General features: G+C 35.0%; 1 protein-coding gene across 2 annotated transcripts in view; it reads left to right on the forward strand.

Moving 5' to 3' along the window:
- CSMD1 (CUB and Sushi multiple domains 1) overlaps nt 1-16,745 on the forward strand; it is a 1,060,835-nt gene that overhangs the window by 942,253 nt on the left and 101,837 nt on the right. For both annotated transcript variants that reach the window (XM_063150718.1, XM_063150717.1), the window contains exons 42-46: nt 6,299-6,487; nt 10,219-10,396; nt 12,242-12,387; nt 13,818-13,898; nt 14,045-14,158. In XM_063150718.1, the coding sequence (XP_063006788.1) occupies nt 6,299-6,487; nt 10,219-10,396; nt 12,242-12,387; nt 13,818-13,898; nt 14,045-14,158 (708 nt within the window). The remainder of the gene's footprint in view (nt 1-6,298; nt 6,488-10,218; nt 10,397-12,241; nt 12,388-13,817; nt 13,899-14,044; nt 14,159-16,745) is intronic.

Raw genomic sequence — 16,745 nt, forward strand, 5'->3', positions numbered from 1 at the left:
TACTGTTGAAATAAGTGTTGTAGTGTTTAGTTAAAAAAAATAGAAGCTTTGAGAATGACTGCCTTTTGTTATGAGTGTTGCAGTTTTGCCACCTGTGTAAAACAGCGAAGAGGAAACAACCACAAATGCTTTAGAGAACATTTCTACATATCATTTGACTGGTGATCTTGAGGTTCTGAAACCCCCATATATGTCAAACCTGAGATATAAATAGTCTCTATACACTAGGTCTGAGAAGAACAGTCACAGAAATCTGATTGGCAAGCTGTTATGCCAGGTCAGAAGAAATAAATAGCTTTTATGGCCTTTGAGGGATTCGTAACAGAATTCAGTGCACAGAAGAACACAGTCTAATGGTTCATAAGAAATATTTGTAGGTTTTAATTCCTGTCTATATTAATGTTACCTCAGCTTTTAATATTTATGGAACATCTTTTTTTTTTTTCCACATAACTTTCCCTTTAGGACTAGAGCTTCTTTAAGGGAAGCAGAATAAATTTTTGACTTGTATTTTTTTTTTCTGTGGAAGTCTTAGTTCCTATTATTGGAACTGTAAGACTATTTTCAGTCTGCTCTGAATTTCAATATAAGATAAAGATGAACACTAAGTAAGAATCTTACTCTCATGTATTTGAGAGTTTGAGCAATATGTTCCAGAAAATACACAGAAAAATGTCCTAATTGCCATCCCTTTCTTCCCCAAACACTCATGCACACACAAAACATGATTTAAAGGTGTTAAATCTGATGACATTTAACTGGAAAAAAAAATAATGATGGAGCTTCTGAGTCTTAGGAGTCATGGAATGAAAAAGGGATTGTTGAAAAGTTACTGTATTTTTAAAATGGTTTCAAATTATGTCCTAAGGCAGGAATGCTAAAGGAAATAAAACACAATCTTTTGAGGGCCTTGTAACAAATTATTTTCTAAATCATGAATTATGTTTCGTGATTCTAGTCCTGAGTCACAGCATCTGTAAAGACGATGTTCTTTGGTGCCTACAACAATAAACTGAGCTTCCAGATTGCCAGGCCTATCCTGTGCTCCAGCATTCTGCATCCTGGGCTTCCATAAAAAGAGGCATGGCCATCAAGGGGGGTGATTCTCTCCCTCTGTTCCGCTCTCTTGAGACTCCACCTGGAGCTCTGCATTCAGCTCTGGTGCCTCAAGCACGGGAGGCAGGGCTCTGTTAGAGTTGGTGCAGAGGGACAAACAGCAGGCTGGAGCACATCTTCTGTGAAGGAAGGCTGACAGAGTCGGAGTTCACCCCAATTGAGAAGGTTTCAGGAAGTCCTTGTTGTGGCCTTTCAGTATTCAAGAGGGTCTTTTTAAAAATAAGAGAAGAGACTTTTTACCAAGGTCTTTAGTTAGAAGGGTCAGCAATTTTAAATCAAAATATAGTAGATCTAGATTGGACATAAGGAACATAAAATGAAGGTGGTGAGACACTGAAACAAGAAAAGCTGTGAATCCTGAAGATCTTCAGTTAGATGGAACATCCTCAGTTTAGATGGTACTTTTAGCAATCTGATCTACTGAAATATGTCCATGCCCGTGGCAGGGAAGTTGGAACTAGATCAACTTTAAAGTTTCTTTCCAAAACAACTCATGGCAGACCAGTCTAGTCTGAGAAGTGGATTTTTATTGAGTCAGTAGTTTTACACATCATAATACTGGAGGAATGTACAATAAGCCTAAATGAAAGTTTTAATTGAGTTAATTGTGAGCTTTCCTAGCATTTTAGTGATTGCATGCTCAATTCCCTGCTGATACCATTTTTCTGAAAAGCAATTTTTTCCTTGTTTAAGTGTTACAGAGGTATGTGGCTCTTGGAAAGCCAATAAGTCACCCTAGTGCTTATGTAAGATGGCAAATACATTTGAACCATAACAACAAGGCAATGGAGAATTAATTAAATTTCTTTTGTGATTTACAATCTTTTCTTATCGGTGGAAAATATACTGCACAAATAAATGGCAAACAGCTATATGAGATAATTTTAAAATTCAAGTATTTGACTGCTGCTAGTATTGGAATGAAATATTTTCCTCAGATCCTTTGCATTTTATTTCAGGCTCTCACTAGAGTTTTTGTCTACAGTCAAATGGAATCTCAGTTTGTAAAGCTCAGTAGCAAACAAATCTTTGGCCATGACACTCATAAAAAGAGTTTTCTATTGCAAGGTATGACATCAGGAAATGTTGTCAGTATTTGTTAGTCATGACTACTGAATAATGAATTGCTCTGTTAAATCAGGTGTTATTACAAATATCAAAAGAGCAAAGAAGAATATAATTAATATTTATGTCAAAACTATAAAACATTTCCTGAATGACCTGTAAATCATAATATCATAGTTGCATGGATCCTCTGACCAATAATTTATGAGTCATCTATATAATTTATACCAGAAAATACAAGCAGGCTATGTTAAAATTTTATACCTTCTTTTCTGAAATAACAAATAGCAAAACAAACAGTTTTACTCTGCTCATATGCAAGTGCTTTCACCCCTCACTGACTGACCTTCAAAGTTACGGTGATCTGCTTTTGGCACAGGTTCTCCTCTTGCAAATACAAATACCAGAACAAACCCCCAAAATTTCTGTGTGTATTTAGTTTGCCTTATGTACAACAGGCGAAAAGCATATGTATTCCTCAATAAAGAGTAGCTAGAATTTCAAAAGGTAGGCTTTGTTTTTTTTGGTTTTTTTTTTTTTAATTTACAGTCCAAATGACAGTAAGGGATGCTGTTAACAAAACTATGGGGCCTGATAGGATTTATCCAAGTGTCCTCAAAGAGCTGGCTGATGTAATTGAAAAACCTCTGTCAATTTTAGAGCAGTCTTGGGAGTCTGGAGAGGTGCCAGCTGACTTGGAGCTGGTCAACATTGTACCAGTTTTCAAGAAGGGCAAGAAGGAGGACCCCAGAAACTACAGGCCTGTCACTCTCATTTCAGTGCCTGGTAAACTTGTGGGGAAGCTTATTCTGGAAGGTACTGAAAAACACAAGAGAGTGCAATCATTGGTCCCAGCTAGCACAACTTCATGAGAGGAAAATCTTGCTTATCAAACCTGGTTTTCTTTTTATGACAAAACAACCCACTTAGTGAACCATGGGAAGTGAGTTTATGTGATCTTCTTGGATTTCAGGAAAGCTCTTGATACTGTCTCTTACAGGATCTTTGTGGGCAAAATGTCCAGCAAACAGCTGGATAAACACACCTCATGATGAGTGAGCAACTGGCTCATGCTTTGGGCACAAAGGGTGACAGTAACTGGGGTGACATCAGACTGGGGACCTGGCACTAGTGGGGTCCCACTGGAGTCCATCTTAGGCCCTGTGCCCCACCACGTCTTTGTAGGTGACCTGGAGGCAGCACTGGAAGGGATACTAAAAAAGCTGGCAGATAAAAGAAAACTTGAAAGAGCGGCTGACACCCTTGAAGGCACAGAGGCCCTGCAGAAAAACCTCAGCGAATTAAAAGATTGGGCAATCACCAACCATAGGAAGTTCAATGAGGGAAAGTGCTGGATTTTTCACCTGGAATGTGCTAACTCTGGCTGTACAGACAGGCTGGGGAAAGAGATTCTGGAAAGCAGTGCCACAGAAAGGGACCTGGGGGTCCGGATCAGCGGCAAGGTGAACATGAGCCAGCAATGCCCTGAGAGCCAGAAGGGCCAGCCCTGTCCTGGGGGCATCAGGGACAGCAGCACCAGCAGGCAAGGGAGGGGATTGTCCCGCTCTGCTCTGGAGTGGCCTCACCTCGAGTCCTGTGTTCGCTTTTGGGCATTGCAGTAAATGAAAGATTTTAAACTATTAGGGAGAGTCCGTGGCAGGGCAACAAAGAAGGTGAAAGGGCTTTGAGGTGAAGCTGCATGGGGAGTGGCTGAGGTCCCTTGGTCTGTCCAGCTTGAAGGAGATTGAGGAGAGACCTCATTGCAGTCCACAACTTCCTTACCACCTGCTGGCTGATGCCAGAGCTCCCTTCCTGAACCCAGACCAGCCACCCTTCTGGGTAACTACTGCCAGTTTGTATACCAGGCATGATGTGATGGTCTGTGGTATGAAACATGAAACATCCCTTTGGTCAGTTGTCCCAGAAATGCTCCTTCCCTTATTTTTTTTTTTTTTGCATACCACTTCACTGCCAAAGCAGGAGAATTTTTTTTTTTTTTAATTAGAAGAAATTAACTCTTCCCGAGCAGAAACCAGGACAATACTCACCTCTTATTCCATATAATTTTTGTCACGCCAAGTTTCAATACTCCCTAATATCCCATCACCTTCCTAATTATCTCTTTTGATATATATACACACAATCACCACTTCCTCTAGTCCTGGAACACCTCTGTCAAATCTGTCAGGATTCCTCTCTCACCTGAGTGGTTCATGTCTTATCTTTTTATGTAGATCAGTGAGAGATATTTTCTTTTTAACCTGAAACTTGATTTTAACACTAACTTCAAAAATTCTGAGACTTTGTTAAGTACTTTCAAAACATAATCTAGGAATACTGTATTTTATCAAGTTAAACAATAAGGAGGGATGGTATTCATCTCCTCAGAAGGTTCTACAATCAAAGTTGAAATATTCCAATACTTGCTGTCATTGTTTCAAAACACTGTTGTTGTAACTTGGGCAATGCATTGCTGCTTCTTTAAAAAAGTCTGTGAGATCCTCTGAACTTCTGGAATAATTTCTATTCTATTTCTATTATAATTTGCTAGATAGATTTTTATATAGTTTAATATTTCAGTCTTGATACAGTACTCTTCAGAGTCCCATATTCTTAAATAATCTTTCTACTACTCTGTTTTGTATAAAGATGTTGATAATGATATTATCAGAATTAGTACTACACAAATGATAGCAGGAGAAATAGTAACATTAAAGGTTAATGAGCCATTACTAGATTTAGTACAAAATTTAATGAACCACAATTTAGGGAAAATAAACCTTTTTGTATTTCCTACCAGTAGCAATTACTTTTTTATTCTTAGGTTTTAAATTTATTTTCTTAATTTTTTTTGTTATTTGAGAGAAGTGGGATCTGATTTTTTAGAGGATTTCAGAATATTTCTAGTACCACTGCATCGTTTCCAATTTTCTAGTATTACAAACACTGAATTCTGGATTCGCTGAAGGAATTAGGGAAAAGAAGAAGGCTCTCTCAATGTAAATCTTTTTATTGCACAGCATGATGGTAATTAGCAATGACTAAAAAACTTATTGCCAGGTGTTGTACTTCAGTGAACCAATTAAGTACAAACTTCACTTTAAGTGAGCACTTAAGCATATCTAAAATATATGTTTAGCTTAGTCTTCCTGAAATGGCTTAAATAATCTATTTCAGAATAATAAGTATACACTTCTAGGATGAACATGTTCATATTGTAAAGGTTAACTTTGAAAAAGGTAACAAAATACTTTGTTCAAGAATATGTTCATCTTATTCTCTTGCCTTGGTTTTAGAGCTTTCACTTAACAACACGTGTGGATACAGAGCACGCTGGTATTATTATTCTTGTTTGAACTTTCTTCTGACAGAAGTATTCCTTAACTGGAATTTGAGGGTTCAAAAAGAGGAGGGCACTCATCCTTTTAACACTGTTTTTTTTAAATGGCAATTACGTACTGTCCAATCTATGTTAAGTTGTTTGCAAGTAATTCTGCATAACATTTTTATAAAACAGTCTTTTTATTGCTTCATTTGGAGCTGCTTACATTATCTTTATATCTTAGTAAATGTTATTAATGAAAGCTTCCTCTGAATTTTCACCACACTGCTTTTTATGAATTAAATGTGTTTCATTGAATAATATTTTGATGTCCTCCAAAGGACAGCACCTAACATGAAATATGATGAATCATTAAAGCAAATTTTTACGTGGTGATATATCTAAAAGGACCTTTCCCTTCACAGGTATCTGTAATTTTTTTTAGATTTTTATGTTGCTCTGTTGTGTTAAAGTCATTAATTAATTCTTTTCATTTCTTTAGGTCACATTATTTTTGGGCATATTTCAATATATATTAAAAATCCAATGGATTATGAAAATCTTGTATTTCTTAAAGTTTTAAGGAATTAATGACTTTGTTGTTCATTACTAAAATATTTTTGTACAGTCCAAATGGATGATTTATTTCTTGTTATGTGTTAATCTCTGAAAAACCGCAGCTTGGTATTCTAGTGTTTACCTATTATTGAATGCATTACAGATTTTATATAAATGTGTTCTTCCTAGTGCGTTGGGAGCTGATCAAGCAATAAAAATACTTCTGTTCTCTTCCAGCTTATGAGTTACAGAACTGTCCCGATCCTCCTCCTTTTCTGAATGGCTATATAGTCAACTCGGATTACAGTGTGGGACAGTCAGTGTCATTTGAATGCTATCCTGGATATGTTTTGAGGGGGCAGCCTGTTCTCACTTGTCAACATGGAATCAACAGAAATTGGAACTATCATTTCCCCAGATGTGAAGGTAACTTTCTGGTTGTACCTTTGCTTCAGAACTCACAGTAATTTCTGATTTTTGTTTACTTGTTTGTGGGCCTGTACATAATGCAGCTTTTTCTGAAGAACAGTGCCTTTATCCTAATCTGCAGTGTAAGCAGATAATGACAGAATATTATGTGCTTTATAAATAATAAATGTTTTATGAATAATGCTCCTCGGCAGTGATTTATTGCTTCTGTTAATATCTGTCACTTGTATTGATTATAAGAACTCATGATACTGCCAGAAAGTATCTTAACCTCTATGTGAAAGACTATTTCAAGTAGATACTTTTATTCAAAAACAGTTGGGTTATGGAGAAACCTTTATAAATGTTTTGGAAGAAAATACAAAGTTATTCATGCTAAAAGTTCATTATAAACAGATATGTAATATTTTTCTTCATGTTAAACACATGGTAAAGTTATTGAGATGTCAATTAAAAATTCATATAAAAGTGTAAAGTGTTAACAGTCTATGTTTTTAGAATTTGTTAGAAACCTAGCTCGAGTTCAACACCTCATACATATATTTTAGTGATTTGTATGCAACACCAAAGGGCATGCAGCCTTCTATATTTCTTATTCCTTTTTACTCCCTACAGAAGCATATTTCCTAAAATACATGAAAGTGTATAATAGAAGAAGCAGATTTTTATGGTATAAATCAGCATTTTCTGTTTTCTTAGATGAAACAAGAGTAAATAATATATGCTTTTTGAAATGACATGCAAGTGAATTAACATTTATAATGACATGAGGACAAAGTCATTCTTACTTTTCCCTGTCCCCTCATCCATAGTTTTAATTCAGTGGTTTAATCATCATTTTCCAATTCAAAGAAGGTATTCCTCTACTACTGACATTTCCATAATTCACAATGTACATTTGGCCTGGTTCCTGTGCATATGAATCCTACTTTCCAGGTGTACCCACAGTCATCTACATCTCCTCCACACGGCTGAGGAATGCATGCAACTCTGTTGAGTGTGTGGTTGTGTACATTTATGGGTACCATTTCTGGCTAAACAGCAGGCTGCTTTCTGTTTTAAAAGCATTAAGAGCTTTCTGTTTCTCACTTAGCACACTACTTGCTTTGTGGTAAATTCATCTGTGTGTGTTAAAGCTCTGCCTAGTACTGCTGAAATTATTCTTATGACATATAAATGTTTTTTTCTACAGCGAAAACAAATTGGTACTCTGATTGTTGTAATTTGACAGTGGATCTGAGAGAGAAATCAGTAAAATAATTAAATAGTTTTTTTTATCTGTGACCAGTTTTCTTAGAAGTTTGAATCAAATATTTCTACAGAAGATTGCACATACTTTTGAAGGTTGAGAATCTGTGTATGGGAGAAAATTAGATTAATTGCTACTCAAGTAATCATGGCAGAATCATGCCATATAGTCATGCTCTAAGACTTTACCACTGTGCAATCTGGTTGTCCTGGTGACTTGCCATAGATGTCTTGGTGTAATGTATGTAATTGTCAGTAAATGACTGAGTTTGGGTATCTGTTGATATAATTTTAAGAATGTTTACTGTCTTTCCATGCACAATGTAATTAAGTGTAAATAGGTGTGAGAACATATAATGTGGTATTCATTCATTTATAAATTGACATGTAGTCTACTGTTAGCATTTGACAGTTTAGAAGATTTGATTATACACTTACTCATTTCAAAAATCTCTGTTTCTTCATGTCTGTCATTCAAAGTGTAACATAATAACGTCATTAATTTAGAGTGATTTGTTGATTCACACTAAAGCTATGTTTATCTTGTGTGAAAACAGTTATTTCTGTTTAATGTCATGTTTTCTGTGATTTTTAAAGATCCTTGGAGAAAGACTAGTAACAGCTGGATGTATTACTTGCTCTACTAGAGTTTTGTTTCCTGAGACACTTGTTTTCCTGCCAAAATTTATTGATCTTCCATGGCTAACAATCATATAAGAGAAATTAGACTGTCTTTACTAAGATATAATCAATCTGCATTCCTTCTTGGGTATTAGAGAATAATGAAGGGAAAATAAAAATGTATGCAATCAATAACACCATTAAGAAACCTGTCCAAAATCTAGTAAACTCAAAATATATTAAATATAAAAATTCAATCAGGAAAATCCTCTATATTAATTAGAAATTAATATTAGTCTCAGGAAGTGTATTTCCCTGTGGTAAGCATAATTTTCAAAGCAGTCTTAGTTGTAAACATAGAGTACTGTGGATGTGGAAAGAACAGAGTAGATTTCTGAGACCAGACAAAATAACCATGGCATGAATGTAGGGGTTTAAGAAATAGCAAAAAGTAGGCTTGAGTCCCATTTTCACCAGAACTCCTAGAGCTGATAGACAGTGTCAGATGCCCTTGGCTGCTGGAGCCAACATGCACCTAGGAATCAGACACAGTGAACCAACCCTTCACTTTCCTTGGCTGGTTTCATTTGTTGGCCACTGAAGAGTCATGGTTCGGGAGCAGGCGCCGTTCTGTACGGACAATCACAGACTGGGTCAGGCTGGAAGGGACCACAGTGGGTCATCTTGTCCAACCTCTTGCTCAAGCAGAATCATCCTAGAGCACATTGCACAGGATTGTGTCCAGACAGAAAATGTGCTAAATACAAATTAGTACTGATTGGATGAAGAAAGTGAAGTAGTTAAAGCCTCCTTAGCCTGTCCTATAAATCCAAAAAGGGCTACTCATCAACTAGCCAGATGACCCACAACAGTATAGCAGCTTTAAACCATACAGAAAATGAGACATCCTTCTGCATTTATCAGTCCTTATTTCCCTTTTCTGTTTTTTTTCTTTTTCCTTTAGTCAATTTTTTCTGCTTTTACTTTCCATCTCTTCTTAAGTTGAAAAAGAAATAAAGAGGGTCTGAAGGAGTGTCACAGAAACAGTGATAATAATAACATAAGCTTAATGGTAAGAGCTAAAGAGAAATGTTCTAGAGCAAGGCTGAGTGCCCATAAATCAGATTACAGTCTTATTCTAATGGGTGAGACTCACTAATTTACACTAATGGCCACATGTCTACTTGAATACATGCTTTCATCCATATTCAGTCAATTCTTCCAAACTGAGACTCAAAAGAGCACATTATCATATATTGCTGCCCTTGAATAAAGTCAACCTTTTCACAACTTTGATTTGACTACAGACTTCATCCAGCAAGTGTGCACAAATTCATGTCTGTATGTCCATTTAACTTGTCATAAGGATAATTAGCATACAATCTGCAAGTGAATCACCATTAAAAATGACTCAGACCTGTCAGAAATAAAGCATAATTGTTTTGGACTAGTGAAAGAACAGTCAGCCTATTTTTTTCAGAATTGTATTCCTGTTCAGTTACAGTTCAGTTGGACAGAAACAGGCAGGACCTGTTTGTTTATTTGTTTTTTTAGTCTGGAATTCAAACAAAAGGTGCCCCTTTTTAAATGGTGTGTGGACTTAGTTTCAAGAATTATATGCAAACAATACTACCAGTAGATTTTGATGAATTTTAAGAAATGAAACTTTGAGGACATCAGCATAAGTTACTTTTAGAAATGTCAGTATTTATTTGAGAAGCAATCAACCAAGGGAAAGGCTGTCTTTAAGACTTAGGTTGTCTTGTCATGTGAAGCTTTAAGAATTTCATAGCATTTTGATATTGTAACATGAAAAATTATTTTCTACTACTAATTTTTTTCATTTGTTTTCTTTTCAGCTCCTTGTGGCTATAATGTAACTGCTCAGAATGGTACAGTTTATTCCCCAGGGTTTCCAGATGAATACCCAAATTCCAAGGACTGTACTTGGTTAATTATTGTATCTCCAGGCCATGGGATTTATATCAACTTTACCTTACTCCAGACTGAACCTGTGAATGACTACATTGCAGTTTGGTATGCAATTTTTTTGAAACAGAAGGGATTTTTTTCTGATTGATTAATCAAGTCTCACTGTCCCAAGCCATAGATTTTCTTAGTATTGCCCTTTAGGTTGTCATATGTGCTGAAGAACAACTTAAAACAACTTCTAAGGTTATCTGAAAAAAAAAAAATCACTGTCTGGACTCTTTAAGAATACTGTTCCAAAATACTTTGAAGCTCAAGCTCAGTTATCAATCAGATCTTGTTTGACTCTCTCTTCTTTGGGTTGAGGCCATGTGAGGTCAAAGTAATGTAATAATCTACACTATGTTGAATTATTTGTTCCATGAACACACAGGCAATATATGTCAGATTTTGCAAAAATTTCTGACATCTTTAAACATTAACTAATTTTGGCATTAAGTAAGATTTTCTTATGTTTCCTTAATATTTCAATATGCCTGATAGACATAGTTTTTTATATTTTCTAACCCAGAATTTCAGTCCTTGTACCTCCATGTCTTTAAGCTCCATATTACATGTTCCTCTTCTCTGAATTTGTATTTCTTTCCACACAAACCCATTCAATTTGTGATCTCCTCTGAAGGAAGAGGACTTAGAGCTGTCTAAATTCTTGCATAAGGATTTATTGCACTCAAGAACAGGCATAGATAATGCTGAAGGTGTTGGAAATGGCATCTCTGTCCATCCCTGGTCCTTACCCCCACAGGCTGTGCAAAGTGACTCCTCATACATGCTGCAAATGGTTCAGGAAAAGGAAGGTTTGCACAGAATATAGGATGTAACTTTTTGCTGTGTGAGTCAGCTGCTCCAATCTCCCAGCTAATCCACCATTCCTATCGCTATTGGTGAGGTTTTTCAGACAGTTTATAGAGATGTGCATCTGTCTCTGAACAGCCATTTGGTTGCCTCTGGTATTTGCACTGCCTGTAAGCCTAAGAGTAAAATACATCATGCATTGTCTTCCCTGGAGGGTTGTATGGATATGATGCTTGGCTTTTCAATGATACAACTGTGGTGAAAAAATATACCTCTGATTGAAAGACAGTAAAAGGTCAAATTAACAGCTTTCAGAGACATTCTAGATAATGTCAAGCCTTCTGAAATGGCATATTGAAAAAGATTTTTCATTCAGTTTAGATTCGTGTAATATACAAAACAACGATGAGTAAGTGTTGTAGAGCTCAAAAAGTTCTTCAGTGATAAAAGTAGGGAGTACTGTTTATTTATTCATTCTGACTGTTCAGGTCTGAATGATGAACATCATGATACTGGACGTGAATGAACCCTGATGTTACTGGAGTATGTTTCCCTTTGTGTGTCTTACCCTAATGTTGAGAGACACAAAACACAAGATTATTTCATAGTTTTTTCTCCCTCTATTTTTTTTTTTTTTCTCTTAGGATATACCTTTGAATCTTTGGAATTCATTTAAATGGACAAGTAACTTTCCATTTCCATAACTATGTTTTAACCAAAAGTTGAAGACTTGTAGCAACTGGGTCAAAATGTTAGAAATATGACAGCATTACATAATTTTTTCACTTTTTTCTACATCTGATCTGAACACGAAAATTTTTGGCAGGAACACACATTGAAAATTTCTTGCCACCACTACATTTCTGGCCCATGTAAATATAAAAACTATTGCAAGTAGTCTGGTCTCAAAAAAAAAAATCATGTTTGAAGTTGGAAAGAGTGTTCTGTGTGCTAGGGAAAAAAAAAACAAACTAATTTTAAATCATTAGGAAAATAATTTTTTATAAAAATTTAAACTCTCTCCAGAAAAAGAGATTGTTAATTTGAATGCTAAGAACATCAGTTTTTCAGCTAAATTTTCAATGTTTTACATTCCAGGGATGGTCCTGACCATAATTCGCCTCAGCTAGGAGTTTTCAGTGGGAACACAGCTCTGGAAACAGCTTACAGCTCTACCAATCAAGTCCTCCTCAAATTTCACAGTGATTTTTCAACAGGAGGATTCTTTGTTCTCAATTTTCATGGTCTGTTTTCTTTATATAATTAGCATCTAACTACTACAATCATTTAGTGAATTTTTAAAATATTTCTTAGCTTTGGTTCCCTGACTTACCAGGACTCATGGATTTGCTGTTTGGTGTTTTGTTTGTTTTTAATTTTTGGGGTTTTTTTGTTTTTTTTTTTATTTTCTTTTTTTTTCTTTGGTTTTGGTTTTGGGAAGTTTTTTTTGTTTGATTGGGGTTCTTTGGTTTTTTAATAACAGTACTTATAATTTTTTTAAAATTACATATTAAAAATCCTAAGAATGTTAATTTGGGACTTTTAATAAACTATGTTCTATCTTTAATGTTAACCATTGCCATCTAATATTAAGATCTTACTCTTTTAATTACTTTGGCCGATTTAATCAGTAAGATTTTACTTTCTTTACTAAAATTATTCTTCAGAATAGTTTCTGCGGTGATATGGTAGGGTTGAACAATAGCATGAAGACTGATATGCAGCAAAATACTTTGTTCAAAGTTACATTCAGGGCTACAGGTGGTGAAAATTAGGCATCTAACTCAGAAGTGAAAAGCTGAACTATAATTCCAGCTCTAATTTGGACTAATCACCCAAAATATGTATAATAAATGAAAGATTTTTAGCCGTCTGGACTCTAAATCAAAAATATACAATGAATGTATTCACAAAGACCAAATAAATGTTGCAGAAAGAGAGTAATGAGATACCTGTTTGCATGGGGAAGTCCATATCAAATTGTTACTCAGAATCTGAAATGTTTCTCTTGTCTGTACGGTTCTCCTAAAACAAGGTCATGATACATGGTCACCCACTGTGTTTAATCTGAGGACCAAAAACTAGAGCGAATAGGAATATCAAGTTGTCTAGAGAATTTTGTTCTGACAGTCAATTTGTTCCTTGTAGGGGAGAATCTTCTTTAGGATATGCAGTCTCATCACAACCTTTATTTCTGTTTCGGTTTTTTAATCCAGAAAGGGCTTCTTCCACTGCTGTAGGCATTCTATTCCATTTTAGAAACAGTCATTTTAGTGGTCACCTTTCTTATGATGTTGCTCACAATCTATTGAAACAGATTTGAAAAGCAGAGAAGAGACTTTTTAAAGAGTTATAGAATGCTTTTAATTTAAAGGGGCCTTAAAGATCATCTAGTTTCAGCCCCCCTGCCAGGAACAGGAACATCTTCCACTAGACCAGGTTTAGACCTGGACTTGTATGATTCCTGAGATCCACATCTTCTTTGGGCAGCCTGTTCCACTGTCTCATCACACTCGTGTCATGTAATGACATTTAACTTGGAAAATGTCGTAACTGAGAGACCACGAGGTTCAGTGCAGCTCTCGCAATTTGGGAAGTGTGAATATGAAATGAATTTTCTGTAAAGTACTCCTTAGCACACCAGTAATGATTTTTTTTTCCCTTAAATTTGCAGCTTATCAGCTCAGGAAGTGCCAGCCTCCACCCACAGTTCCACATGCAGATTTGTTTACAGAAGATGATGACTTTGAAATAGGTAAAAAGATAGCATTTCTTTTTCTTTCTTCTGTTTTCACTTGAATTCTAATTAAACTAAGCTATTTCATGTTCCACCTGAGATTTTGATATACTTCTGTTTGAAGGATTTTTTGAGGTTTAACTTTTTTTAAATACCTTTTCCAGGAGATTTTGTGAAGTACAGGTGCCACCCTGGTTTTACCCTTGTTGGACAAGATATATTAACCTGCAAACTGAATGCACAGTTGCAGTTTGAAGGATCCTCTCCATCCTGTGAAGGTAAATATATACTTGCACGGTGTGTATATCATTAATATGCATCCTACTTAAAGCATCAAATTTATGGCACTGTCATTTCATTGATGCTTAAAAGAAAATTTTCCATTTACTTCTTTAATATCTAAGAAATGCACATTTTTGTATATTTGGACCTAAGAATTTTATGTAGAAATTTCTTTCTTTAGAACCAATGAGAAGTGATTTTAACTATTTGACTCCATGATTACTGAAACACTAATTTTTAAAATGAATTTAAAATATTCTATATTACTTCATAACAAACCAAGGATCCATTTTTACTTTTGAAGAATACTAAAAATATGAAATTAAATTAAGCTTTCAAAATAAAATAAGAAAATTTTCCTTTGTGCTCTGACAAATATGGACATTGTATAACAGAGTCACATGAAAAAGCTGTAAATATGTGGCAAATTTGAATTTTTCAAAAAGTATTAAGTCTCTTTCAACTATTTATATTCTGTTAAAAAATACAATATTTCAAACGAGGAAATGAAAATTTAATATGAACGATGTTTAGATGCACATTTTTATGTAATGTCCTCATCTTCATGGAAAACGAGTTTATCCTGGAAATTTGTATTCAGTCTTCCAACCACTCTTCCAATTTTGTTTTTCAAAACATGCTGTTTGACTTTTTTTTCTTTATTTTATTTCATTTTGTTAAATAGCGGTTGACAAAAAGGTTTTGAAATGTTTGAAAAGTGATCAAAGAAGCATGTAGAACTTTGTCCTGAACCACCTCAAAATTTTGGGGCAAAAATAGTTACTGCTGAGATGCTATCATTAAAATTTAGGAAAATCAAATAGTAATTAGAATTTCTTTCTTCTGTATTATGCAAGTTTAATTTGTATCTATAATATGGAATTGTGGATGGAGTATCTTCCATATCATGAGGTGAGAACATCCATATGCACAAGTGATAATCCTGGAAGCACAACAATTATTGTGACACTGTAATAATAGCTGTATGTGTATCTTCCCTCCTGTTACCCTGGTTCTCTACTTCCATTATTTAAAAATTTATAAAGAATTTGTAGTGCAAACTATTAGTTTATTGATGCCATAATTTGTTTTATTCATCTAATTGTCCGCATGAACACACATACTTGAGGTAAAGTGGTTTTTTTACCTCCCCTTTTTTGACTTGTGCATACAATTAGTTGGATATCTGCCATGGCTTCAGAAATTGGACTCCATATCTTTGTTTTGAGTGGAAAAGAATCATTATTAATTACAAGACCTGGCCATAAAATATGCAGAATTAATGGGAACATTGTGTACTTTTATGTCTTTCTTGTTAGAATAACTGAATACTTATTAATGTTTCTGATGATTTCTTTTTTTAATCAATGTATTTCTCTGTTATAAATGCAATATTTTAATAAGATGATTGTACTGCAAATCCAGACTTCATTTTTTAGTTAACAGTAACAGCATTAACTTAACTCTTGACTATGAAAATTAGAGTGTAAATGTAAAATGAAAGCGTGAAGCAAACTGAACAGGTATTGTAAAATCTGCAGAGTTATTAGGAACTTCTGATAAGGGTGAGCCATCCATAACAATTCCTGCAGAGGCTGTGCAAATGGCTGTATCCTGTGAATACAGCCAAACTTTGTTACAAGGATGACATCAAAAGATATAATCTGATCATGAAAAATGAAAGTGCCATTGAGTGATTCAGAGACAGTAGGCAGTAGAACTGGAGGCATTAGAGTAAGATTCTGGCAGTCATTTTGGACAGACATAAGGGATGAATTTCTTGAGGTAAATTAGGATGCACTTGATTTCCTTTCTTCAGCCAAGTTGTATCTTTCTTTTCTGGAAAGTAGAATTACTTGGTTTTATTTCTATCCCAGCCTCCCATTATTACTATGGAGATAAATGTTGAATGTGATTCCTATTTTATTATAAAATCCTAGCTGGTATTTATGAAACACATGAAATATTGCTAGATCATTTAAAAGTTGTGCTTTTAATGACTGCCTTTATAGTGTTTACTCATGGATCAATATTTGAAGGTACACATGTTGCATTTTGTAAACCTAGGTATTTGAAGGGGGAAATACATATTTCTGCATCAGACCAGAAATTCTATACACCAGAACATATACCCAGTGTTCCATATCTAGCACTGACCACTAATGATTTTCTAGTGCAGGACAGAAAATCACTGCAAACGTGCAGTTAATTAAGGCCTCAACTCAACTGTGGCTAAGCCACTCTTAAGCCAGCAATGTTCTTTATATTTTGAATCCTGTAGGGCTGTTTCTTCAGTAGAATTACTCAGTCCTATTTTGAACCCATGTAAATGCCTTAAATCCACAAATTTTTGTGCAAGAAGTTATACAATTTATTTAAAATGTGAATTTGTTTCTCTGTCTGCTTTGAACTCAGCACCTGCTGTTTCCATGTTGTCCAGTTCTTATGGGAAAAAATCAGTAACAAGTTGGCCTCTATTCACTGTACTTATGGCATGATTCTATAGACCAGAAGATATTTAATATCTTTAATCATTCTTCCCATCCTTCCCAATACCCTGCCCAATCCTATTCTATTTCTTTA

The sequence above is a fragment of the Melospiza melodia genome, chromosome 3 (assembly GCF_035770615.1).
Source record: "Melospiza melodia melodia isolate bMelMel2 chromosome 3, bMelMel2.pri, whole genome shotgun sequence".
Classification (NCBI taxonomy): Eukaryota; Metazoa; Chordata; class Aves; order Passeriformes; family Passerellidae; genus Melospiza; species Melospiza melodia.